General features: G+C 45.0%; 2 protein-coding genes across 2 annotated transcripts in view; one reads left to right on the forward strand and one right to left on the reverse strand.

Annotated features, from left to right (window-relative positions):
* Positions 1 to 22,039, reverse strand: part of LOC128251775 (dynein axonemal heavy chain 5) — a 29,039-nt gene extending 7,000 nt beyond the window's left edge. Inside the window, 26 exon segments of the mRNA XM_052978933.1 lie at positions 699 to 947; positions 2,032 to 2,061; positions 2,063 to 4,710; positions 5,773 to 5,844; positions 5,961 to 6,194; positions 6,487 to 7,072; positions 7,129 to 7,515; positions 9,337 to 9,547; positions 9,717 to 9,872; positions 11,002 to 11,174; positions 11,276 to 13,147; positions 13,233 to 13,432; positions 14,559 to 15,006; positions 15,070 to 15,366; positions 15,927 to 16,132; positions 16,186 to 16,319; positions 16,525 to 16,579; positions 16,665 to 16,821; positions 16,884 to 17,003; positions 17,292 to 18,160; positions 18,224 to 18,434; positions 19,047 to 19,791; positions 19,848 to 19,998; positions 20,559 to 20,718; positions 20,780 to 20,917; positions 21,710 to 22,039. Of these exon segments, the coding sequence (XP_052834893.1) occupies positions 699 to 947; positions 2,032 to 2,061; positions 2,063 to 4,710; positions 5,773 to 5,844; positions 5,961 to 6,194; positions 6,487 to 7,072; positions 7,129 to 7,515; positions 9,337 to 9,547; positions 9,717 to 9,872; positions 11,002 to 11,174; positions 11,276 to 13,147; positions 13,233 to 13,432; positions 14,559 to 15,006; positions 15,070 to 15,366; positions 15,927 to 16,132; positions 16,186 to 16,319; positions 16,525 to 16,579; positions 16,665 to 16,821; positions 16,884 to 17,003; positions 17,292 to 18,160; positions 18,224 to 18,434; positions 19,047 to 19,791; positions 19,848 to 19,998; positions 20,559 to 20,718; positions 20,780 to 20,917; positions 21,710 to 21,817 (10,617 nt within the window). The 5' untranslated portion in view covers positions 21,818 to 22,039.
* Positions 22,040 to 22,733: 694 nt separating this feature from the next.
* LOC128251784 (neprilysin-1) lies at positions 22,734 to 25,411 on the forward strand. Its single transcript, XM_052978954.1, has 2 exons — positions 22,734 to 23,910; positions 24,316 to 25,411. The coding sequence occupies exons 1-2, from the start codon at positions 22,825 to 22,827 to the stop codon at positions 25,309 to 25,311; spliced, it is 2,082 nt and encodes a 693-aa protein (XP_052834914.1). The 5' UTR covers positions 22,734 to 22,824; the 3' UTR covers positions 25,312 to 25,411.
* The last annotated feature ends 269 nt before the right edge of the window (positions 25,412 to 25,680 follow it).

Here is a 25,680-nt window from a genome sequence, read left to right on the forward strand (position 1 = left end):
GCATTTAAATGGGAAGGGTATGTGTTTATTAGTTAAACCTCGCTATTTACATTATCTTCTTATATACATAAATTAATATTATTAATTCAACGGTTAGTTAAAAAAAATTAGAAAATCAAGTCGAAAACCAACATTAAGTTCACATCTTAAATTTAATGAATTTAAATCATTTAAGCCTAAAGAAAACATTACAATTTTTTAAATTACTTAGTTCACAATAGTCTAGTGCTTATTTATGCGATCACTATTTCAAACTTTTAATAACCACTAATAATAATAAAAGCAGCTTAAAGAGCTCGAACAAACAATTCCTTATTTTAAAGATTAAGTGGCGTGGTTCCCTTTTAGCTAATTTGGTGCTGAATATAACACTTTGAGCTTTAAAATATGGAGGACTCAAAAAAATATGATTGACGAGCTAGTAATATTCAAAGCAGCCCAAAGTATTCAGCACAAGATAAAAAAGAAAAAGTGAAATGGCTTTGGCCAAGGCGAAGTTTGTATACCCTTAATAAAACCAAGATAATATCTATCTATCTAATTCTTTCGCAGTTGTAGTATATAGTCATTTAATGTTTAATAGCAAAACAAATATTTTTTAAATGTTTTACTGTTTACTAATTAAAAAATATTTATATTTTAAAAGATTAAAAATAGTTGCTAATATTGTGACATAATTTGGTTTTGTAAGTGCTTACCTTAAGTCGCGCCTCTTGCATGGTGAGATTTGCCTTCAAGGGCAGCACCTCCTTGTTGACACTGTGGAAGAAGGACATGGCCTTGGTCCAGGACAGCAGGCCAGCCACGTCTCCGCACACACGACGCGCCATGTCCATGTTGTAGTCCTCCATGCGGAAGTACGGTTGCAGCAGATCGATCATCTCGTCGTTGATGGTGTCCTTGGGATAGTTTTGCAGTTGCAGCAGGAAGGTGGCACTGGCCATCATCTGGGAGCGGGGTGAGAGGAAATCAAGTAAGTCCGCTATAGTCGAGTTAGCCGACTATGATTTAGCACTAAACAGAGTGGAGTTAACATTACACTTCAGCTGCATACTTGCGATGATTGGCATTGATGCATTTATGTGGTAATTTAATTAAATACCTAGAATGTTTAGCAAAGCATACAAAATCTTTGCAGAATTAATAATTTATTATAATACAATCATAAATAATTATAGAGAGAATAAATTCAATAATAAGACCAGTTATCGGTGAGCGTTGATTGGCATTGTTGCATTTATATGTCAATTTTAATGAAATACCTAGAATGTTTAGCATTAAAAATATAAAAAAAGGCAAACTAAATCTTTGCAGAGTTAATAATATATTATAAAACTATCTTTTATAAAAGTAATAAGTATGGATAGAATTAATTCAATAATAAGACCAGTTATCGTAGTACGATTCAGCTGCATACTTGCGATGCCTGGCATTGATGCATTTATGTGAAAATTTAATAAAATACCTAGAATGTTTAGTATTGCAGCATAAATAAAATAAGAAAGCTAACAAAAACTTGTATGAACCAAAATAATTATAGAGATTATAAAATCAATGGTAATTCGACTTAAACGTTGTGTTAGCACTATAGAACTTGCGATGATTAGCATTGATATGTTGAAAAGGAATTTTGATAGAACACCTAGAATGTTTAGCATTGCAGAGTGAAATATATAATATTCATTTTAATAAACAAAAATAATTATATTTCAATAATAACTCAAGTTATCCGACTTCAATTCAGCTGCTTACTTGCGATGATTGGCTTTGATGTATTTCGCTGATGTATAAGAAAATAACAAATTCGTAGCATACCTATAGGGGCAGAAATAAAAAAAGAAAGCTGACCAAAGCTGCGCATATTAAACGCTTTATTATTATTGATTTGAATGAAAATAAAAACAAGCGTTTAAGAAATACATTCAAAAGTATGTTATAAATAAGAAAAGGCAATGAGAATGCACCTTTATGAAACAATTTATACCTTTCACCTGCTTATTCCGGATATCCCTACCAAAAAAAGAGACCCACCTTCAAGGATTCCTGCCAGGAGGGCTTAGGGACACGGCGTGCCCGCGTCCGCGATGCAGGGATGCAGCTTGCGCTTGAAGAGGATCAGCACGCAGTCCATGATCCGCATGATCAGGTGCGGCGGACGGCCCAGCTTGCGCACGGTGGCGATGTGGGCCGGCTTGATCGTGTTGAGGGCGTTCTCGGCCTCCTCCAGCGCCGGCTTGGCCGCCTCCAGTTTCTCCTCGGCCAGGGCCTTCTCGTGGGCAATGCAGGCCACCAGGGCCTCGGCCTTGTCCTTGACGATGAGCACCTGGTTCTTGACGATCTCCGCTTGCATCGCGCGCTCCGTCACCTCCACTAGCACTGACTCGGCGTTCTTGGAGGCCTCGACCAGCTCCTCCTCCATGACCACCAGATCCTTCTTGAGGATCTCAACCGAGGCGGAGGCCTCTTTCAGTTTCTCCAAGCCCGTATCCATCTTCTCCACACCATCTCGCAGCTCTTGCTGCTTCATTTGGTAGATGTTCTTGTAGCCGGCAATAAAGTTCAGATAAGATTTGGGTGTCACGTGCGTGGCGCGACGGAAACGCTGGAAGTACTCCTGCGACGTTTCCGCGACAATGTCCTGGATGGAGCCGAGGGCGTTGACCAGCTCCTCCTTGACGGCCGGGGTGCACTCGATCTCGAAGTGGCTCAGAAAGTGTCGGGCAACCGAGACCAAGGCGTCCTTGGGCCACGGATGCAGCCAGTCAATGGTGCAGCCGGAGACCAAGGCGGGGAAGCGCTGCACTCGCGACCGGAACGTCTCGCCCACGGGCGAGAAGCAGAAGGCCACGTGCAGATTGGTGCAGGTGCGCGCCAAAAAAAAGTCCATCACACTTTCCGGGGTCGCTGTTTTGCGTTGATTCTCGCGTTTCATGACCGGCGTCAGCTCCTGCACGATTTCGGCCTGCTCATCGCGCGAGAATAGATTCGATATGACGCCGCTCGAGAGTATGTTGTTCAGATACTCGAGGAAACCTTCCTCCTTGATATCCATGTCGGTGAAGAGAAAGGTTGTGCCCTTGCCCTGGACGCCGCAGGTGCGGTAGAGCAGCTTTAGATCCTCCAGAAAATTGGCCACGTTGTACGAACGCGTCAACGCAATTTGGAATGTCTTGTAGCCGGCTATGAACGATGCCAATTTCGTTAGCGACTGTTTTCCAGAACCGCCGACCCCGACAAGCATGACCGATCCCCTCGGATGCCGAATGATGCGGGAGATCTTCACCAGATGCAGCATTGCATCCGGGAAGAACACCAAATCCATTCCCGACCCTCGCACCATTTCGTTAAACTGGGCGAGGAACATGACGAGACGCTCGCGGAGCACTTCGTGTGAGTGGACCGGCTCGTAGACCTTGGGTAGCTCCATGTCGGTGTCCTCGCCCTCCTCGCCGGTCGGCTCGGGGGCGTCGCGCATGAAGTCAACGAACACCGGATTGGGCAGGATCATCTGGGAGTGGGCGTCGCCCAGCTCCTCGCGCACGAGACATGCCAGCTCTGAGCCGAACCACTCCTTGTCCTGGAACGTGGTGAATCGATCGGCGAACACTCGCGTGCACTCGTGCTTCCACAGTGCCATGAGGACGCCCTCGGAGGTGATCACCGTGGATAAGGTGCCCACCATGCCCTGCCAGATGCGCGACAAATCGCGCAAACTGAACACGTAGTGGAACTTGGCCGGCGTGGGCAGCAGCTTCTCGCGCGTGCGCTGCCACAGATGGCGGGTGACGATGATCAGCTTTTTGACCAGGCTGCGGATCTCGGGCACGAAGCCGCGCTTGGCATTGTAGTGGCCCTCGCCGATCACGCGGAATATCTTGTCGATGGAGTCGTTGTCGGGTATGTTGCAGTTGAACACACAGAACTGGCGCTTCAGCCGCGACGGTATATCGTTGCGTCCGCCGCCGGGCAGGCCCATGGCCGCCACATACTGCACATCCACGATTGTGGTGAAGTCGCCCGGCTTCTCCAGGCTGTAGAAGCCCTTCATGTCCATGGACTGGCGCACAATCTCGTTGGTTATCTGGTCGCCCCACTCGTTGATCTCGGGCAGATTGATGTCGTCGATGAAGACGATCAGCTTGCGGCCACCGGGCGGCCCGAAGGTGACCCCAACGCGCTTCTCCACATAGCTCTCGATTGTGCGCTGGAACTGATACGGACTGGTGGCCGACGAGAAGTTGAAGGAGCGGCCCATGTACGTCTCAGCGTTCATCTTCCTCATGAAGTTCTTCATGATCACCGTCTTGCCCGTGCCCTGTTCGCCAATCACCATCACGGCCCGCTCCTGATTGGCAATGGTGCCGATCAGGTAGTCGATGCGCACATTATCCACGATGGGCACCAGAATGCTCAGGTAGTCTGGTGTGGAAAGCTCCGGATACATGTAGGGGGTGACGAGCGTCTTCCACGACTGCCACACGCCCGCTGGAGAAACGAAGAAGTCAAAGATGGTGTTCTCGTGGGCACTACCCTTCGGGTAGTCCAGCTGCGGGAAGGATTCCTTCACGAAAAGGTTCATCCGGACGCGGTCGCTAGTGGAGAGGTAACCGCCCAGGCCCCAGGCGAGCGCGAAGATGTACAAGCGGTGCAAGTGTTCCGGGGTGCAGGTGTCCTCCTTCTCCTCGATCGATGTCTCCGGAGGGAGGTCCTCTGTGGGAACCAAACGAACTGGGGTTACTACATGCCCATTGGCATTGCTTTGACATTAAGGAGTGCCACAGGAGTCTCTTTCTTGGGATGGCAGGAAACAACAATGGAAAGGTTACCGGGGTCTCAGAATTTCGTTTTAAACTCCCTATTCAATTTTATGCATATAGGAAACCTTACTAAACTGTTTCATAATTCAAGTTTAATGTACCATTTATATTCGAAACTTCATTTCTTAAACCATTTCAAAAAGTTCATTTCTTATTCTTGATTTTTAATTTGTAGGTCTTACAAAATACATTTTATTCAATTCGCAACATGACTCGCAATGCCTCTAATTGCATGAAAAATGTTAGGAGAATATGTCTATTAAATCACGCATAACTTTTATTTTACTCAAAACATTTGATGAACAATTATATTCAAATCTATGGAATGCCATTTTATTTACTTGTAGTAATGTTTGTCCTATTGAAATAGTCTATTCAATCTTGATGATATCTTACGTTAAATTTTCCTATTTTTTTGAAACTGCGATATCCGTTTACAGATATGCTTGATAAATCTTTAATTTTATAAACAAATGCCCATAGACTTGCAGAAAAAACGGTGTTGCTCACTGTAATTAAGAAAGCTGTTGTAACGAATGCACAGAAAATTATGAACTTTGTATATTGTAATGGATCTGTTGGACTATAGCTTGGTTTTATATTCAATAAAACTATTTTTAAGACACCGGTATGAAATATCCAATTAAAACTAGCTTCAATGAGACTCCTGTGACACCGACACCTCTACTGGATTAGTAATGCCGACATTCAAAACAAAACTCTTGGACGAGACACAAAACACAACTATTTTGGTTAATACATAGAGAAAGGAGGACGAGCACAGAATCACAACTACGGAAGGAAGAGAAGGCCAATCGGTTGAGAAGCGAGTTCCCAACCGAAAGTCATAGATGTCAGTACACACTCAGAAGCAAGTTGCGTGTTAGCTAGGCGGTCAGCTCTACGATTAGTTTTGGTTTTGTTAGTTGCGCAACGAATTACGGGTATACTTTACCGACAATCTGACTGCCAATCGATTGCCGTCGCGCCTCTTCGACTTTTTTTTGGTGCTCTGAACGTTTATTAGCTGAAAAATTGCAATCATTTGGGATGGGTTTTGTTCGGGGTTCGCTTGCACTTTCACAGTTCATGGAACCGCTAGCCTTTGGGGGGAGATTAGGTTATTTAGTCGACGGAACTTACCATCGTGGCTTTCCTTGCTGGACAGGCTCACCGCCTGTTCGTCCTCCTTCTTGACGGGTATCAAGCCCTCCAGGATGAACAGCATCTGCTGGACCACGTTGCACTGCAACACGGGCATCTGCAACTTCACCATCTGCACTCCCCAGTTGTACACCTCGACGAAGGTCTGATCGAACAAGTCCGAAAAGGTCGTCTTTTCGCCAGGAGCGCGGTTTTTGAGCCACGCCTGAACAACTATGGGGGAAATATTGTAAAGTAAATTAATTTGTTAAAAGAATCAATATTACATTTGAGGTTAGTCAAAAAAATCACTATGGGTTTGATATCAATATAAAATGTGCGCAAAAGTATGCAGTGAAAGAAAGATTTTTGTCTCTCATAATTATTTTAACAGTCTTCTTGATTGAAAATATAGTGTTGCATACTTTTACACACCTTTAAAATTATTATTAAAGACCTAATGATTTCTGTGGCACCCAATATTTCTTTCAGGTTTAATGTGATATTAAAATACATCCAAACTTACTTGGTCGGGAGTCTAGACCAGAAGAGCTCATGTAGACCATTCCATTGCGGGATACGGTGGCTGGCGAGGCGTTGTCAATGTTGTGCGGCTCGAATATGATTTTGACGGAGGGCGCCATGGTCAGCCGATCGCCATTGGCCAAGGTCAGGGTCTTGTTGTCGTCCAGCACCGAGTTGAGGTTCTCTATCCAAATACTATCCACCGGACCATCGAGGACCAACCAGACGTGCTCGCCGGCCTTGAGCTTGAGGGTCTTGCGCCAGAGGGCCGAGAAAATGCCATCCGTCCAATCGTTGGTGGCCACGTCGAGCCGTCCAAACATTTGGGCAGCCGTGATGGCCTTGGGATTCATGCGCATCTCCCGGTGGTTGTCGCCCATTTGGGTCATGGCCTTCATCAGGGTGTGGATGCAGGTCGTCTTGCCGGCGCCACTTGGCCCCAAAGTCATGATGCCGTGGCGAACGTTTTGGGTCTCGTACAGTTGAATGAGCTTCAGGACCCAGGGAGGATGGTAAATGAGGCTGGCCTCGTCCGTTTGCTGAAGAATGGCGGCCTCCAGCTCTGGGTAATTGGTCTTTTCGAGAGTCTATCATATAAGGGAGATTAAAACCAGATTACTAAGGACATCCGTTAATGGCTAACCTGGTTGGGAAACAAATCCGAGACCAGGGACATAAAGAGCGGTTCATCATCGTCGATCAGCTTGGAAAGATTCATATCGCGCAGCACCCGCATCACAATGGTGCTCTCTGTGTCCTTGGAGTTCCTCCGCTTGGCAGCTCCCAGAGTTCGCAGCACCGAGAGTATGTTCCTCAGTCCGAAGTCGTAGTGCACCTGCTTGGTCAGTTGCTCCTCACACAGCTTGTACAGGGTATAGAACTTTCTGGCCAACGTTATGTTTTCCAGGAAGCCGCAACTGGCCAGCTTAACTCGTATGATTATCTGTCTGTCCGGCACCATCATGGCCACCGTGCGGAACTGAATTTTCAAATTCTCCGGCAGTTCCTTGCGACCCGCATATCCTGGATTCTGTTTGGGGTAAAGTTTAAATTTAGGGATATTGATAAAAAAAAAAAATCATTAAAGCTAGAAGAAGTCAACAAATAATACACATGAACTTATACAACACAAGGCATATGTCAAATATATGAATACAAATGTTAGCAATACAAAAATTGCTTTTTAAAATTGCCGCCAGCTCTTCACAAGATTCACACACAGTATTTAAATACATACTTAAGCCCTCTTTTAAGGCTTTTTAAGGCTCGTTCTTGAAAAGCCTACTTTGCCTTTGTTGAAAATCCAATTATTGTACTATTTACAAGAAGACCAAAGTGGGAAGATGTGAAAATAGGTATTAAAGTAGTTAATCGTTTTGAAGTTCAACTGAGTAGGAGTTCGTTCAATTTGGCCAGCCCGCAAGAATTGAGGGACATAAAAATAAGTTCTATTCCAAACATGGTTTATTTGATTTAAAGCCACGACTGCAAATATTGACCTGTCCCATGTCACGCGCAACAACAAACAGCAAAACAGCAAAACGACGAAACAGAGAGCCACAACAAAGGGTTTCGTCACCAAACTGGCCCGAGTTCTGGGACAGCCAGCGTCCATTTGTCTATGTCCGTAATCATGTGCGACCCAGTTCGTCCTGTGACATAATGGCTCATTAAAATAAAATGCTCTGGCTAAAATTGTTACATAAATGAGCATAATAACTCAATGTGCAAATTAAAATTGAGCCAAAGCCTTCAAAGGATCGTACCCAGAACGGCATTTGGAGGCTTGGACGAGGATGAGGATGAGGATGAGGATGATGGTGCAGATGCGGATGCGGATGAGGGGCGTTGATTGACATCCGCCATTATGGGAGTAGCGAGGCGTCGCGTCGCGTCGCCGTGAAAACGCTAATCGCATTACCCGATCATAGTTACCGTCACTTGTAATTAAACTACGCAAAGATTCAGTCAGGAGCTACTTTGAGTTCCCCCACGGCGACTTAAAGTTCCTCTTTAGCCGGGGACAAAAGTTGGATTCGGCGTTCCTTGTGGCAGCCACATTAATCGAGTCATGCCACCGCTGAAATGTAAATACACCAGCCTCGAGACTCTTTTGGCCTTATTTGCATCTGCCTTTGCCTTTGCCCTCTGCTCGTTTATTGGTTTTGGGCTGCTTTTAGCCGCGCCACCGAAATGTCGTGTGTGTACAGTGTACAGGCGCTAAAGTAAATTTTATTACGGCTTCAGTTGAGCAAAATTGTACATGACTAATAACGTGGAATTATGTGAGTAAAGCGCCCGTCACTTCCATTTACCAAAAAAAAAATGTAATAGGCCTCCTATCGATTGATGTAACGACATTTTTTAAATTTCGCAGACAAGATAACATTGCCTTTTAAAATAGCAAAAAGGTTTTTCACTCGATTCCTTTGATTCAGATTCCCGAAGCTTTTCGGCCAAACATTGTTATTACATATTCTTTTGTAATCTAATCTAATCTTTAGGTTATCTAAACCTTTATAAAACAAACTATTTTCTTTGCAATCAAGAAAATTACAGACCACTTGATGGAACTAGTTCGTTAGCTTTCTTCGCTTATAATAACAAATTAAAAGGGTATACAATTTGTTTAATAAACACATGAGCTCGAATCTCTTCTTCAACGCCAAGTTATTTTCGCGTTATGCTCCGGGAAATTGAATTTAAGAAAAAATACAAACACATTGTCTGTGCACTCACGTGTGGGTGAGCATAAAGCCATGCGGATATCTAAAAATCATGACATTGCTACCGTGGATGGGTAACACCAACAATAAAGTTCGACTTGCCAGCAATAACAAATATACATTACCATAGTTATAAATATTCCAAACTCTGGATTCATTTCAATCGTGTCGCCATCGGTGAACAGGAATGTTTTCCTCTTCTCCTTTTTGGCGGTCAGGACGACAGCCACTTGTTGGGCGGCCACCGAAAGCACCGGGAGTTCAATCCGGTTAAACTCATCGAAGCATCCCCAGCTGCCGGACTGGGCTAATCCCTTGTAGATGCGGCCCAGACCTCTGCAAGAATAAATGCATTTAAGTGTTCAGAGCAAAGCTAATCATCTCTAATGAGTTTATGAGTATTAACTGTTATCCGCTAATTACTAATGTGATGACAAGTTAGATTTTGTTAAAGATTCAATTATTAAATTGTGCCAAACATATGCTTTTAAAATTATATTATCACCTGTAGTCCATTTGATCGGAGCAATTGAAGACGACCACATACTTGGCCAGCGTTTTGCCCATGTCCTTGACGGTCTCCGTTTTTCCCGTGCCGGCTGGCCCGCATGGTGCTCCGCCCATGGACAAGGTGAGGGCCTGGGCCAGGGTTATGTAACAACTGGGGGCGAGAATGTTCGAAACACAGAGTGTGATAGAAAGCTTTGACGGATGTACACGCCGCAGCCTATTAAACGTCACCGCAGACAGAGAAGAGCGCTCTTTGTGATATCAAAAGCAGCCCTAATGTTCCCTGACGTCAGACGAATGGGAAATCTACGAGTTGAGATCAAGAAACGAATGCAAAGCAGCTGGCCGAGATGCCTTGGGGAAAATAGCGCCACTCGGCAGATTCCCCCAGTCTGGGCCAACTGGCTGCTGTCAAAACTTTATTTATGCTCCGCTAAGTGAAATTTATCTTTCCACGGGCATGTCAACGTCGTCCGGATTCCGGACCCACTGTTCGCTCGTCTTCCGCTGCCACAGGATAGAATAGCATGGGATTTGGCGGAGCTGCCTCCGTCATTGACTTAAAGCGTCTTTAAGTGCCGCCAAACTCTTGTTGCTCGCGTCTGTTTGCAGAGCGGCATTCCAAGGTGGGTGAAAGCACCTCATCCACCGTCGCCTTCAGCAGAACAGCCACAGCCACAGCCACAGCCAGTGGAACTGCCACAAGGAATGTGCGGGGCACGTGCAGGCGGTCTCTATTCAAGCATTTGAAGAATGCGAAAGTTTATCATTGAAGGAGCGGACAGCGATGCGAGAAAAATGCCGGGAATACAAATTAAACGGCAGCTCTTATAGTTATTGAATGCGAATTATGGCGAAGCCTACGGAGTTCCTCAGTGGGCAGACAGTCAGAAATTGGAGGGAATTTATTTGACTGGACCACCTGGCGTATGCTTCATTATTCATTATTATATACATATTTGAAGCCCAGATATAATTATTACTTTTGTATACGAATCCCAAGGAGTTCGTGAATGGGAAATATTTGTTTAAATGAAATATTCACTTGGACCATGAGTCGTATACGTATTATTTTTGGATATTAAAGAATTTTCACCCTATTCACCAAATTTAAAAGTCAGTCCAATTTATAACATTTTAGCTAATTCAAGAAGAAATTGATTGTTAGCTCAAACTGGTAATAAATTTTGAATTGCATACTCAATACATCACTTGCTTTGCTGTAAGTTTAAGTTCCAATTTTAGATCTAAAATACTTGAGGCAAATAATGTTATGTTACCGATCAGTTAGCGGAGTAATAACCAGGCGATCTGTACAGCCCAGGTATTCGTTCTGGTAGGTGAAGGTCACATCCGTCACCGATATCCAAGTTTTGTCCAGGTCCTCTTTGAAGTAGAAACGGCATTGCTTGAGCCACTCAAAGTCGTTGGCTGACTTAATGTTCATGCGGCACTGTTTGATAGATGGGAAGATTGGAGGATAAGATGGAAAATTAGAGTCAACTTCCATTGATCGCAAATCAATGCCAAAGGTAGCCAGATGGATAAACCCACCAGGATATCGAAGATATCGCGCTGATGCACATGAATGGTGATCAGGGTCTCGAAGTTCGTGCGCTCCCGTTTGGTGAGATTGCGCGTGGTCTGGTCGATAAGGGTGTTGAGGATCTCCAGGAACTTGTTGTTGGTCTCCATCATGACCTTGCGCTCGCGTCCCCGCATCAGGGCCATCTCGGCGTCGCGGGTCCACACCATCTGGATGCCGAGCAGGCCGATCTGGGCCGGCGCCTTCTCCAGGAAGCTGAGCAGGGTGAAGTTGGGGTCGTTGATGGTGGCGTAGGCGGTGCGGATGATCGAGTGCAGCGAGGCCTGGGCCGTGACCAGCAGCTGGGTGAGCCAGGTCTCCACCGAGCCCTCCGCCCGGATGGCCCTGTCCAGCTGGATCATCTCGCCCTCGCTGCTGATGATGGCCATCATCTTGTTGTACTCCACGTCGTGGAACTTCACCGACTTGGTGTTGTCGAATATGTTGAGGAGGTGGTTCTGTATGGTGTGCGAATCGGAAGCCTGCCCCAGTATTTCTAGCAGGGCAGGGTCTGACACAAAGAAGAAGCGTGGGAACATCATGCGCTTGCGCTCCAAGTACCCACTCAAGGATTTCTGGCAAATCTCCAGCTGCTCCTGCAGATGAGGCAGCAGCTGTTTGAGCAGATCGTCCCCGACGCAGCAGGCCACGACACCGGGGGTCTCGTGGGCCCGCTGCATGATCTTCTGCCAGGACTTGTCGATCTTCGAAAACCTCTTCGCCTCCTTGGGCAGTTGCTTCGCGATGTCGCCACCCACGAACACGGCCTCCAGGTAGACCCACATGTTCTGGACGAGCAGCCAGCGCTCGAGGATCTCGTTTGAGTTGGACAGGTCGTAGACCCACTGCTGGATCTGCTTGCGGAAGGGGGCGTTGTAGCGGTTGGAGAGCAGGGAGCCCAGCACCATCAGGCTATCCTCCAGCTGGCCAATCGTCTCCGCGGTGGTGTCGCCCCGCAGCAGCAGCTCGCCGCGATTGTTGAAGCTCATGAACTGCAGCTCGTGCACCGACCACTCGTTGGTCACCTGCTTCAGCTTCGCCTCGATGTCCTTCTCCTTCATCGCACTGATGCAGATGTCCTCGATGTCCTCCTTGTGCTTCAGCAGCGGCGCCTCCAATATGTTCTTCAGCGAGAAACCCTCCGAGTCGAACTCGAAGATGTAGCGAGTAACGTCCATGATCCGTTGCCAGTGGCGTGGCTTCATGGCTTTATTCGCCATCAACTCCAGTAGCGGACACATGTCGTTGAAGTCGTCGATGGTCTTCTTCAGAGCGTGGAAGGCCGGCCACTCCTTGAGGCCCTTGGGCAGCTTGCGGCAGCGGTTCTGGAACTCCATCAGCTCGTTGTTGATCTCCTCGATGTCCACCTCGTTCCAGGGTATGTCGTAGTAGCTGCTCACCCGGTCGATCACGTCGTTGTACAGCTTGTACAGCTTCTGCAGCAGGTTCAGCTCCTTGCGGATCTGGCCGAGCTCTGGGTAGTCCGTCTGGGGCAGACCGAAGAGTTCCTCGCCGCTCTGGTACGTCTGCAGGCGTCGCCACATGCCCTCGAATCGGTTCTGGAACAGGATCAGCCGGTCGGAGGCCTCTCGAGGCGTCAGCCCGGCCTGCATCGGCCCCGCCGTGCGGTACTCCGTCACGTACGAGATCTTGTCCTGCTTGAAGTTGTCCAGATTGGTGCGCAGGTCGTCCTGGAAGGCCGGCTGCATGTCCAGCAGCTTGACCTGTGCCTGCAGCGCGCCGGCCAAAAGGTTCTGGAACGTGGCCCTTAAGTTGTCCACCAGATCGAATTGTTCCCGCTCCACTTGCACCTCGTAGCGGGTGAGGACATTGAAGGCTTCCTGGGAGTGTAAAATGGTGTATTAGATTATACATTTTCTTTAATCAAAGTGCGATTTTCTGGGAAATCCCAACATGCAGACTCACCTCAATGGGATCGATGCGCAGCTCCATATCCACCTCCTGCTCGCGAATCTTACCCAAGGTCTCCATTATCATTCGCACATCGTCCAGGTCACGGATGGGCCTGTCCAGCTTGCGATCCATCTCGTTGATTACCGCATACACGTAGTCCATCTCCTTTTTGTACTTTTTCTTCATGGCCTGTCCGATTTTGTGGTTGCAGGCTGGAAATGGAAACGGTGCCGAGTGTTTATCCACCCTAGTCCGAAGTCCATTTAGCGGAGCTCAATGATATCGAAGTCATTAATCAACGCAGGGCCAGGACGAGGGCTGATTCGCCCTCACCCGGCCCCAGAACCCACATCCTGCGGCGTCCCTCGACTCCCCGCCTAATCAACAGTGTGGAGAATTTATTTTTGGGATGCCTAATTCGGTTAGGCAAATTAGATAGCCTAATTGGAGTCCAATCAATTTGAATAGCTTCCTATCCGACCAGACAAAAGAATTCGCGAGGGTGTCCGAAATTTATGGCTGCTTAACTCCAGCGTAAGGAGTTGGAAGATAGGCTGTCGACCGATTTAATAAACTAGCAGCAACACGTAGAGGAGTGGGCTGGAAAAGTTTGCCTTAACGTTTGCTTAGCCATTAAATGGCTTTACTTGTTTAGGAATTCATTGGGCACAAGTTCAGGAATAATAAAACTAGCCTAGTATTTCCGTTTGTAGTTTATGACTAAGTTATTTGATCTTTACTTTCTATTTCAAGTTGAACATATATTTTTAGAAAATCAATCAATTACACTTGGCATTAATAACAGAAGTTCAGAAGTTTATTATTGATTGTCTATTTCTTTCCCAATAAAATCCCCAATAAAATCCGATTTTTGTTTATAATAAATAATGCTCAGGTAATAAGGAATATTTGCTTAAATAAAAATGTTTTAATAAATCTAAGAATAAAAACTAAATTTTATAAAAATAGATAAAGTAAAATAGATAAGATTAATAGATTTAAGTAAAAGATATGCAGAAATATTTTTAAAGAAATAAGAAAAAATAAAAGTAAGCACTTAATCGTCACAAATATTATTCAAATCAATTTTAATTTTTTTTTAAATCAAGTAAAGGTCCTACCGAATTTATTAGATCTTTGTAAAGGTGTTCTAAAGACATAAAAGGAATGGGTTTAAATTGTGTTTCCTAAATCTGAGTAAATTTAACCCGATAGTAAACACCAATTGTTCTATGAAGACTTATACTTTTATGCTGAAACTTTTAGAAAAGTATTTATAGATTGTCAATGGGTGTCTGAAATGATTCGACAAATTCAAACACTGGCCCAACTACTTACACTTGATTTCAATGGCCAAACCATACTTGAGCCTTTCGTTGTAGACGGCCACGCACTGGCCGAAGACCTCCATGTCCGGCTCCACGAGCAGATTGGCGTCCAGGTCGGAGAGGCAGCGCAGCGTGGTCTCGAACTCCTGCAGGCCGAACTCCATGAGCTGGCGGGTGGTGCGGTCGTTCTTCCAGAGGAAGTGGTACGGCTTCCAGCGCTTGATGTACGTCTGGATCTCCGGCTTGACATTCTTGGTGCAGCTGGCCAGCTGGTTGACCGCCTTGGCCACCTCCTTGTTGTCCATGATGGCCGAGTAGAAGCTCTTCAGCATGTGCGGCATCTGGGGCCGCTCCTCGGAGGCCAGGCAGTAGATCTTGCGCCGCCGGCTCTTGCCCCCGCCGGCCGTCTCATTGTGGTTGCGTCCGACGCGCGGCTGCGTCGCCGTCATCGAAACTTGCTGCGGTTGGTAAGACAAGATTTTGGAGAACATTGCGAAGCTATTCAGTGGGGCGGTACGCACCGGCGGGTCTTTGCCGCTGCTCCACTGCGCCACGCCCTTCGCAATGCCCGTGATATTCTTGCCAGCCGTCACCAAAAAGTCCTGCAGCTCGTCCAGATTCGGCTTAATCACCACATGGGGTATCTGCAGCTGCGCGTGCAGCGCGAACACCGGCTTCTTGAACACCGTCTCGTTCTCGTCGGCGATGAACCGACGGCGGAGGGTGTCCAGAGCGGCCCGGATCACCTTGATCAGCACGTCGATCACCTTGCGGCTGTAGTAGCGGCGCATCTCCACCACCGCGTTGCACACCATGTCCTGCAAACGTTACAAACCGCACAAAATCCGCAGGTTTTGGTAAAACTCTAAAAGTTTCTCACTAACTAATTGTGAACATTTTAAAAAAGCAGCAAGAAAGTTATATAACGCCTATGGGTGTTATTACAAAGAAATTATAAAATAATAATTTAAAATAATCACAACGAAAATAGCTTTTAAAATCCAGTCATTACCAATGAATGATAGAATTTCAAATGTTAAAAATCAAAATTTAAACGAATTTTAAATATATTTGATTCTTTTGAAGATAGAGCATAAAAAACAACCATGTTCAAGATGTATTTGGGTTTCATAGCAAGGCAATTAAACTTTCACATTTAATGTGATGACTTTTTGGGCTTAAATTGCTTTGCCTTAATTTGTAATATAATGTACAATGAGTTCAGTAAAGCAAATTAAAATGGTTAACCCAAAATAGGTGGCTTAGGGAGAGTGAAGCACATTAAAATTACATTTCCCCAATATGTAATTTAGTTTTAAGGATGCAGCACATATGACATTTGCAGAATTTTATTTTAATTGGTTTAAGGTCCTCCTACCTGCATGCCTTTGGGTAGACTTTCTGAGGTGGACAAGAGGGACAGGGGGTTCTCGAAGCAGGACCACAGGATACTCCAGTCCTGCTGCTGTCCACCGCCACCACTGGTCGTGGGGGCAGCAGCTCCTCCGCCTCCGCCACCGCCTCCGCCTCCATCTTCCGCCTTGCGTCCCCCCGATCCGGAATTCTCTCCCTTCGGAGTGGCTGCTGCTCAATGGGTGGCACTCAATTACTCCTTCCCTGGGCTTCCCACAACTTACCATCAAACAGAGTAATCACATCATCGCCGGCTATCTCCTTGAAGGCAGCCGTGGCCTTGTCCACCAAGCTGAGGACCTCTTCCACTGCCTCGGAGACCATTTGACTCTTCCGGTTCAGATCGATGGCCGCTTTTCTGAAATAGAAATAATAATGGCAGGCTTGTAAATCAACCACAATTCTAAGACACAACGCACAAAAAATTTGATAAACTCAATATATTAAAAGTGGTCTACGCAAAAGTCTAGCCCAGACAGTTGAAAAGTTCCCCCTAGATTCTGCACATTTTCAAGAAACAGAGTTTAATGAATTTTGTGAGCACATGTCACAATCAGACTCACCGGCAGGCCTCCTCGCTCCTCTCCAGAAACTCGTCAACTGTCCAGATTTCATCGTCTGCCCCAAGAAACAAATGTGAAAAGTTTTCACCAGCATACAATTACGAGAGACGTGAATAATTTGAAGAATTAAAGCATCGAACCTGCTGGTAAAATCTGCAAGGAGACATCCTGCATCCACATCAGCACATTGAGAATGCGATTGGAGTAGATGTCATGGACACGTGCCACCAGAACCTCGAAATTCTCGATGGCCTGCTTGCAGCGCTCATAGAACTCGGTCCAGTTTTGGTTTGTCCACTGCAAAAGTGAGATAAATTGAATGTTAATTCAGTGGCCAAGGAATCCACTGGCTGACTCACATTGATTGTGTGTAATCCTGGCTTCAGCATGGCCGTTAGGCGAACCAACTGGGGCAGGAACAAGGGACGCACCTCCAGCTTCACGGCTCGCACGGTGGACAGGAACATTTTTATAAGGCACTAGGGAACGGGAATGGATTACACAGTACAACAAAATAGTGCAAAATATACATAATATAGCCAGATTAGCTATCCATTGGTGGAATGAATAGATACATAGATAAACAGAGAAGAAAACACTCTCGGAAATATCAAAACATTTAACTTTTCTTTTTTAAGACGCTAAATCACAAATAATTGAAACGAAAACTTAATATACAGATATGCATAAATAAGTTTCTGGTAAGATTATTAAATGCCTGCACAAAATATCAGTATTTAAATCCCTATATCAGATAGGCCACTCACATTCAGCGAGTCCTGGATGGTGATGAAGTACTGCTGACGACTCATCAGCGTGGCGGCCACAATGGGCAACTCGATGTCCAGCTTGGCCAGCATCTTGGCCTCCCGGATGAGCAGCGGAATGGTGGGGTGCAGGTTGACGAACAACTTGTCCCCCTGGAGACAGAGCAGTGGCTGCAGCAGGCAGGCGTCGGCCACGCTGACATCCTGGTCCAGCCAAATGGACACAATCTCGTCCTCGTACTCCTGCAGCACGCTGAGCACATTGTGGTAGCGCACATCCAGGTCCTTGGCCATGGGCAGGTTGCTCAGCACCGGGTGGTCCATCACCGCGTCCATGAGTTCCGTGATGTGCAGACTGAGGGCGCGACACCAGTGAATCCTTCCGGCAATGGGTGGGAAGTTCCTGGCCAGCGGAGGATCATCGCGCTGCTTGCGGAACGTCTTCAGGATGCGATCCACCTCCTTCTCCACGTAGCGCAGGATGCGAGTGTACTTCTCGTCCATCTTGGTCAGCGGAATCTTCTCGCTGACCTTCTCGAAGCGGACCAGGAAACGGATGCATTGCGGCGTCTCCCAGACGGTGTCGAAGTCCGTTTCAATGAGCGTGGCTATGGTGTCCTTGAGGGAGTTCGTTTTGTGAATGAACCGCTCGAAATCAACGTTGAAATCGGAGTTGCGGTGATCCAAGTAGTCATACTTCCGGGAAGTCACATCCTTTTTGGCCTCCTCAAAGTGGTTGGAAGCATCCTCCAAAGCTTCGCCCAGAAGAAGTCCCTCCAGTCGCCGTTCAAACAAGTGATTGTAGTCATCGATCAAATTGAACATGCTAATTATCTTGGAAAGCCTCTCGCAAAACGTATCAAATTTGCCTGAAAATTAAAACTTCATTAGTTTTTGTGATTTGTGTTGAGCTTTTATTAGCTTTATCTTACCAAAGACAAAGTTTTCGGAAAAGCCGAAAGGCGTCTGATTCGGTAGAAAGGGCTGCTCCCTAACTGTGTAGTAGGTCTCGTGGTAAATGTGATTCAACTTGATGCAGTTGCTCAATTTCGTACGGATTAAGTTGCGATCCTGCGACCAAATAGTTTCCTTGCAACGACAGGTGATGTACGACTTGCAGGTTTCAATCATTTGGTTGGTTATCTAGTGGAGAAACAACATTTATTAACGGAATAAATAAAAAATACTTTAAAATAGAGTTTAAGTTGAGTTAATATAAGCCATGATCAATTAAAAAGATTATTTCCCCATTAAACGGTTACTTATTATTTTTATTGTATTTTAATAATAATCTTGTTACGAATTATATTAACTTATAAGCCGCGTTCACTATGGCGGTAAACAGCTGAAAAAATTGTTATAAAGTAAGAAAACAATGTCAAATAACGCAGAAAAACCAGCTCTTAAGGATTGTACTCAAAAAGCCATGAACAAACAAACCAAAGGTCAAAGTATGGCGACAAAAACGTCAACAAATAATGTCAATAAAAAGCACTTATAAATAAAATGACAGACAGTGAATAGACACAAAGACAAGTGTAGATGAAATTTAAACGTTCAGAAAATTTGAATTGACAAATATATAATAATTTATTAGCCACAATTTATTAGACTTTAATTCTCTTTTCTCAGTCGAAATAAAGCCTGTTACCTTTTATGAAAAAATAGTATAGAATAGTAGTATACAAATAGTAAACAATAAGGTAGTTTTATATTAATACACAGAAAAGGTATGATTTTAAGGTAACAACTGACCTTAACCATCAGAGCGGATGTCCTTTCCGAAGTATTGTAGAACTGGGAGACGCTGTAGATGAGTCGCACCGTCTGCAGCAGGCTCAGGATGGACTCCTTCATGCTGACGGGATCGTCCAGGTACAGCGAGTGGCAGCACGTCTCCATGGCCTGGATGAACTTGGAGTTGTCGCGCGCCTCGTTGTAGCAGAAGGTGATCTTGCGGTCGGTCTCCTTCCACTGCTTGATTATGCGGGAGCCGGCCAGGAAGAGGCAGTGCAGCGTGAACTGCACCTCCTTGTCCTGCAGGTGGGCCAGGAGCTGGGAGAACTGGGCGCCCCGCTTCTTCCAGTACTCCAGCTCGTCCTGCGGCCCACTGTGGTCGTTCTCCTTGCGCAGCTGCTCGCTCTCCCCGAGAATCTTGAGGATGCCCTTCGTCCAGTTGTTCACGCGCTCCTCCAGCTGGGCGCAGAAGTCCTGGTTCTTGGACATGTCCTTCACCTCCTCCACCTCGTCGATCTTCTCGAACATGTCGCAGCCATCGGCGAAGACATTGTGATGGTCGCACACCTGTTCGCAGACGCGCAGGGCGCTGCAGAAGGATCTCAATCCCGGCAGGAGTTGTCCCTTGATCAGTCCGCAGCTCACGTCCTCCTCGTCGCCCTCCAGACTGGGAAAGGCCAGAGCCTGCATGAACACGAACTCCACAATCCGCTCGATGGAGGTAACTAGCCCTATATTCTTCGCATCGATCACTCCGCAATACCTGTATGTTTTAATACCCTAAACTGCGTATTCAAAGACATTACTCCGAGTACTTACAAATCCTTCTGGAATCCCTCCTCCGGCAGCTGCTTCGACGTGTTCACCCGAAATATGTAAATACAAACTCCTGTGAAGGCGCAAGTCCATCCATCGGTAAGAAACAGTTTCTTGTGCTTGGGTGGCGGCAATCCACTGGGAGAAGCACCACCTGAAAAGAAAATACATAAAAGAAAAATGCATAGCCTTTTACAAGGGATATAAGAAGTATTTTGAAATCTAGTAACAGCATTCTTAAATTGAATTGTGAATGCGATTTTTCATAGTTCGACAGTTTAATAATACTCCCATATGAACCATTATAAACCCTATAAAACCGTCATTAAAATATTAATAAATAATATATTAAATCTAGAAGCAACTCTGTAGTCGAGTTTTTTAAATAATTAATATTCAGAAAACAACCGGGGCTTAGGTGGCGCCATCTGCCGAACTGCAGGGTCACTATTTAGAGCATCTGAATTTTCAAATATCCAAAAATAAACACCTAGCTAGTAACTTATTTCTTTGTTTGTGTCTAGAAATCTGAGGCTTATAATATTTTCGAGGTCTCAGTTTATACGGACAGACAGACGGATCCTGACCAAGTATATAGGTCATATAATTTGTTGGATCGGAAACGCCTTCTTTTTATTGTTACAAAAGTTTTAATGAACACAATATTCATTAGCAGTAGCAATAGCCGATTTGCAGAAAAAAAACATATCTTACCCTGCGGCGTCTTGGAGCTGCTGGAAGCCACTCCAGATCTCGAGGGTCCCGGCTTATTCGGATCGGGCACTGGCGTGGGCTCGGGGTCATCCGTCTCCTGGTAGAACCACAGCAGCTTGTTCTTCATGTTCGGCAGGAACAGCTGATTGATCTCGTCGAGCTACACACAAGACATCGGAGACTTAAGAGGTTTAATCCAAAGACAAGGTTGATACGGCTACCATGTCCCCTTCGAATATGTAGTCCATGAGCTGATGCCTGGGCAGCTGAGTGGCGTCGATCAGGAGCTGGAAGGTGAACTCCAGCCGGGGATCCATCTCCCCTCGACGGGCTTTGCGTTCGCATTCTTCCCGCCGGCGCTGCGCTTCGTCCGGGTCCATTTCGAGTGTTTTACGTTATGTTCGCCGGATTTTCGGGACCGACATGCGCCGGACCGTTTGATTTCCAGAAAATAATTTAAGGATCAAAATTTTGCAGTGCGGGGGAGTGGTAATATTTTGTTTGTACAAAAATTTATTATTGATTTCATGTTGTAATCAATTTGTTGTTTACAAAAAGGTTCGTTTTTCAAAATTCAAAAATGAAAGAGACCAAAAATTCGTTAGTTTCAAAAATGGTACATATGCATATGCATGTTTGTAAACAGTAAAAATGCGCTGCAACTAATTGACAGTCGTACGCCAACAGTCTACATTCAAAAATCTACAACAATTGTACGTATATATATATAGCAAATGACAACAAATACAGAAAGTTGGTAAAATAAAAACCAAAAGTGCTTAACTTCAAATGCAAATGCTATACAATAGTTGTTAAAAAGGTGAATTCGTAATATTTTACTAGGTTTGGTTTTGCAGCAACGGGAGTGAAGGTCTTTACAGATGCGTTTGGGTGGATTTTGGGTTAGTTACTCAGCTAAAAAGAAATCAAAACAAGTGTATTAGGTCGGTATTACATGGGGCCTCAACTAAGAGCGATTTTTACACGCAGTAGGAGTTGCAACTTGCAAGAATTGCGATTACGTAATCAGTCAATGGGCTTTTGGAATCTAGGGCATTACGCATTACAGGTTACTTTGGCTTTCTAAGGCAACATTCGATAATGGTTATTTAGCATTACGCTTAATACGGCTAGTAATTAGTGATTTGCACCTGCAAAATGTCGCCCTGGTCCTCCTCCTCCGCATCATCATCACTACTGCCCCCTTCGGCGCGCATTGCCAAAACATGCTCAACCAGCTTTTTCTTCTGCACGAACATCTTGCCAAAACTCTATCTCTATGCAAAAAGCAAATTCACCACAAACCGGAGCACACAATTGTGCACCTAATCAAAAATCATTATAGATTTACTAGGTTTTCTGAATCTCTTCCGCGTTGCACAACTTTTCGCCTCCGTGAATTGGTATAAGCTGAAAACTTAATTGAACAAACAGGCCAAAAACGCGCCAAGTTACCAAGGCAACTGCCAACTGAATCCGTCGATCGAAACTTCTTTTGGGAACTAGTAATTCACTTGTTAGCGCTAAAGTTATTCAATAAATACAAATTTTTGGACGACAAATTAATAAGCATTCGACTAAATAAAAACACTTTTAAATTTTCTTAGACCAAAAAAAAAAGCATTTATTTAATCGAATGCTTATAATTTTGATATCAGAAATTTTGTGGGTAAAAAACGGTTTGATTCTTGTTCAAGCGATTTTCTTGTAAGCTTTCAGTTGTCGCAGCGGTTCTGTAAGTATGTTGTAACCTTTAATCTTTGTAAGATGTATACTTCTACCTTATACTTACAGCCCTCTTGTTCTTTTTTTTATATCTACAAATTATTAACTTAAACTTTACTTACCGGATTATCAATAACGGCACAATATTTTATCTTTATTACAGTGATTAATTTTTAAACGTTATTAATGACAGCTGCGGCTTATTTGTTAATGTGGTGTTATTAAACAAAATTTGATTTAAAAATCGATAACACTTCATACTTCTAACTTTTAGTATGCACCTCTATTTTTTTTTTAAATTTATAAAAATTAATAACATAAACATTACTGTATACGTAATCAATAATGTAGGGCACAATGTTTGTTCTTTGTACTAAACAAACTGATAAGAGTTTTAAATCTCTTGATCACTGCTCAATTAGGTAAGCTTTTGCAATAAATAATAAGTGATTGTAAGTTTCTTAGAAGGCAGTTCTCAATCGCGTTTCAAGTCGGGCAGTTGAGCGGTCTAAGTAGTTAAATAAGTCTATATTCCTCCGAAATGTTATTTTTCTGGCTCGGGTTAAGGCTCACTATGCTGTGGGGAGTCCTTATCTATGTTATCCTAATGGATTGCGAGGCCAGAAGCGTGGTGGACACACCTGATAGTAAGAATGGTGATAACCCGGCTGACCTTCAGGTCTACTCGGACCGGATGAAATCCTACATGAACCTAAGCGTGGCGCCCTGTGAAAATTTCTACGAGTACGCCTGCGGAAATTATCGCAACATGAAGCCGGCTCGGTACCTCTTGGGCAAGCGAAGCAGCTATAACGACATCATTTACACAATGAGTGGCATCACGGAGCAGTTCCTGGGCAGAATGGATCTGGCCCAGACGCTTAACGTGTCCAGCGAGCTGATGGTTGCCCAGCGATTCTATAACGCTTGTATGGGAGCAGAGCTCTACCCATTCCATGCTGCCGATCCCGCTTACTTGAGTCTTATTCGATCGATCGGAGGCTTTCCCGCCGTCGATGGTGCCGCCTGGAATGCCTCAAACTTCAGCTGGTTCAACATGAGCGCCCATCTGACCAACTACGGAGCCAATGGACTGATCCGCGAAGCACTCTCTCCGTTGCATCCCTTCGAGCCGTACTTCAGAGTGCCGGATCTGGGATTTGATCACATCGTTAAAGAGGATAACATTGTCAGCAATACTTCCCGAGCATATCGGTTAAACGAGGAGCGGATGCGCGTATACCTTAGGGCGTTCCACTTGCCCGAGGATAAAATTACAGAAGTGATCGCCGGGGTTTTTGCCTTCTGGCGGGATGTACTTGAGGTGCCCGCCCAGTGCCAAGTATTTTTCTCTTCTGTGGTTGCGTGGTTGTTTCCCCAGAGCAAGCATTTCTACGACATCTCCTTTGGCGGACTCCATGCTGACAGCAATTCGCTGTGCGTCCCCTACTACGTGCAACTGGACAGGGTGTGCGCCCGTCATCCTGAGGCAGTGGCCAACTATCTGGCCATGCAGATGCTCTACAAACTCGACCCTAAGCTGAAGGCGCCCCAGCAGCACAGAGATTATTGCACGATAACGCTGTACATCTCCATGCCCTACCTTTTTAACAAACTTTATATGGCGGTAAGCACTTGGATGGTCCAAAAGAAAAGCGATAGTAGTATTTGGTGCTCAAAAAATGTATTTGAAAACCAAAAAATTTTATTTTAAGTTTAAAGCGTTGCGCAATGGCCTCAAAGTTTTCAAAAAAGGAACTCATCCGACACGTAAGCCAGATTGAGTTTTTCGCAAAGAAATCCCTCCCTCTAAATTTGTCCACTTATTGATCTCGCATAAATAGAAGTCAAAATATGGAATATCAAGTCTGCGGCACTTGGATAAAAATAAATATATTTTTGACCAAAGCAACAGTGCGTATGTGTGATAAACTTTGAAGTCAATGCGCAGACATCAAATTTCATTTATTTTAAAAGTTAACTAGAATTTACAATATGCTTTAATAATTTTGTTCACACTTCTCGCTAACAGGACACCTTTACTGAGGACAAAAGGTTGGAAGTGTCTGAAATTGTCCAGGAACTGCGGAAAAGCCTTCGAAGATCACTTGAGGAAGCCGATTGGCTGGATGCGGAGACTCGAGAGGAGGCTCTGCTCAAGGAGACCACCATTCAGACGCGCATTGGCTCCCTCAAGAACAACGCTTTAACAGATCGTATTATCAGCGAGATCGGCAGCCTGAAAGTTGTTGAGGACAGCTTCGCGGAGACCAACATTAATGTGCAGCGTTTGGCTGTCGCCAGCGAAAGGTTCAGCAGCCTCCATTTTGAGGAACTGGCGAATGACACCAAGTCACAAAAACTTTATTTGGGGATGCAGGTAGCGGCGATTTACTACATGCTGGACAACTCCATAAACGTGATGCCCGGACTGCTGGAACCACCGGTGTACCACCGCTCCTGGCCGCTCTCCCTGAAATTCGGCACCTTGGGCTTCATCGTGGGCCACGAACTCACCCACGGCTTCGACGTCACTAGCTCAGATTTTGACAGCAAGTCGCAAAGTCGGTCCTGGTGGTCGGAAAAGTCGCGAATGGCTTTTGAGGATCGCGCCGAGTGCTTTGTGAACCACTACGGCAAGTACTTGATACCGGAGATCAACCGCCATATCGATGGAAAACAGACAATAGACGAGAACATCGCCGACAATGGCGGATTGAGACAGGCTATGGTGGCCTACCGCAGCCACATGGAACAACAACTGAAGGAGCCTGGGCAGGAGAAGATCAGCGAGCGAATGCCGGGACTCGACCTGACGCCGGATCAGCTTTTCTTCCTGGGCTTTACGCAGGTATTTTGCGCCGAGTACGAGGAGGAGCACTACTGGAAAGACTTGACCGATGAGCACACAATCCAAAAGTACCGGATGCTAGGTGCCCTATCCAACAGCGAGGACTTCTTCCAGGCCTACGGTTGCCCCGTCGGAAGTGGAATGCGGCCTGCTGCTAAAACCTGCCGCCTGTGGTAGAAAAAAAATTTTGAAAAATTAAATTGTATTGTTTACATGCGTCAGCATACTTCGAAAATAATTATAATTAAAAAAATATGATTTATGTTTTGCAGTTAAATCTGGCATTAACTTATTGATAATTGATTAATTGATCCCTTATAGAAATATCGTTTATAGCTCCCATTGACTAGTTTACACATTAATAATAGGTTTATGTATCCACTAGGCATCAAGCCAAATTCCACATTTTACATATTACAGTGGAAGGACTATTTTTTAATATAAATTCAAATGTACCACAATCTTAGTTTTCTTGGAAAGAACGTTACAACACGATTTGCCAAATTTTTACAATTTTATTAATATGTTTGTATATTTTTTAACCTT

The sequence above is a fragment of the Drosophila gunungcola genome, chromosome 3R, assembly GCF_025200985.1.
Source record: "Drosophila gunungcola strain Sukarami chromosome 3R, Dgunungcola_SK_2, whole genome shotgun sequence".
Taxonomy (NCBI): Eukaryota; Metazoa; Arthropoda; class Insecta; order Diptera; family Drosophilidae; genus Drosophila; species Drosophila gunungcola.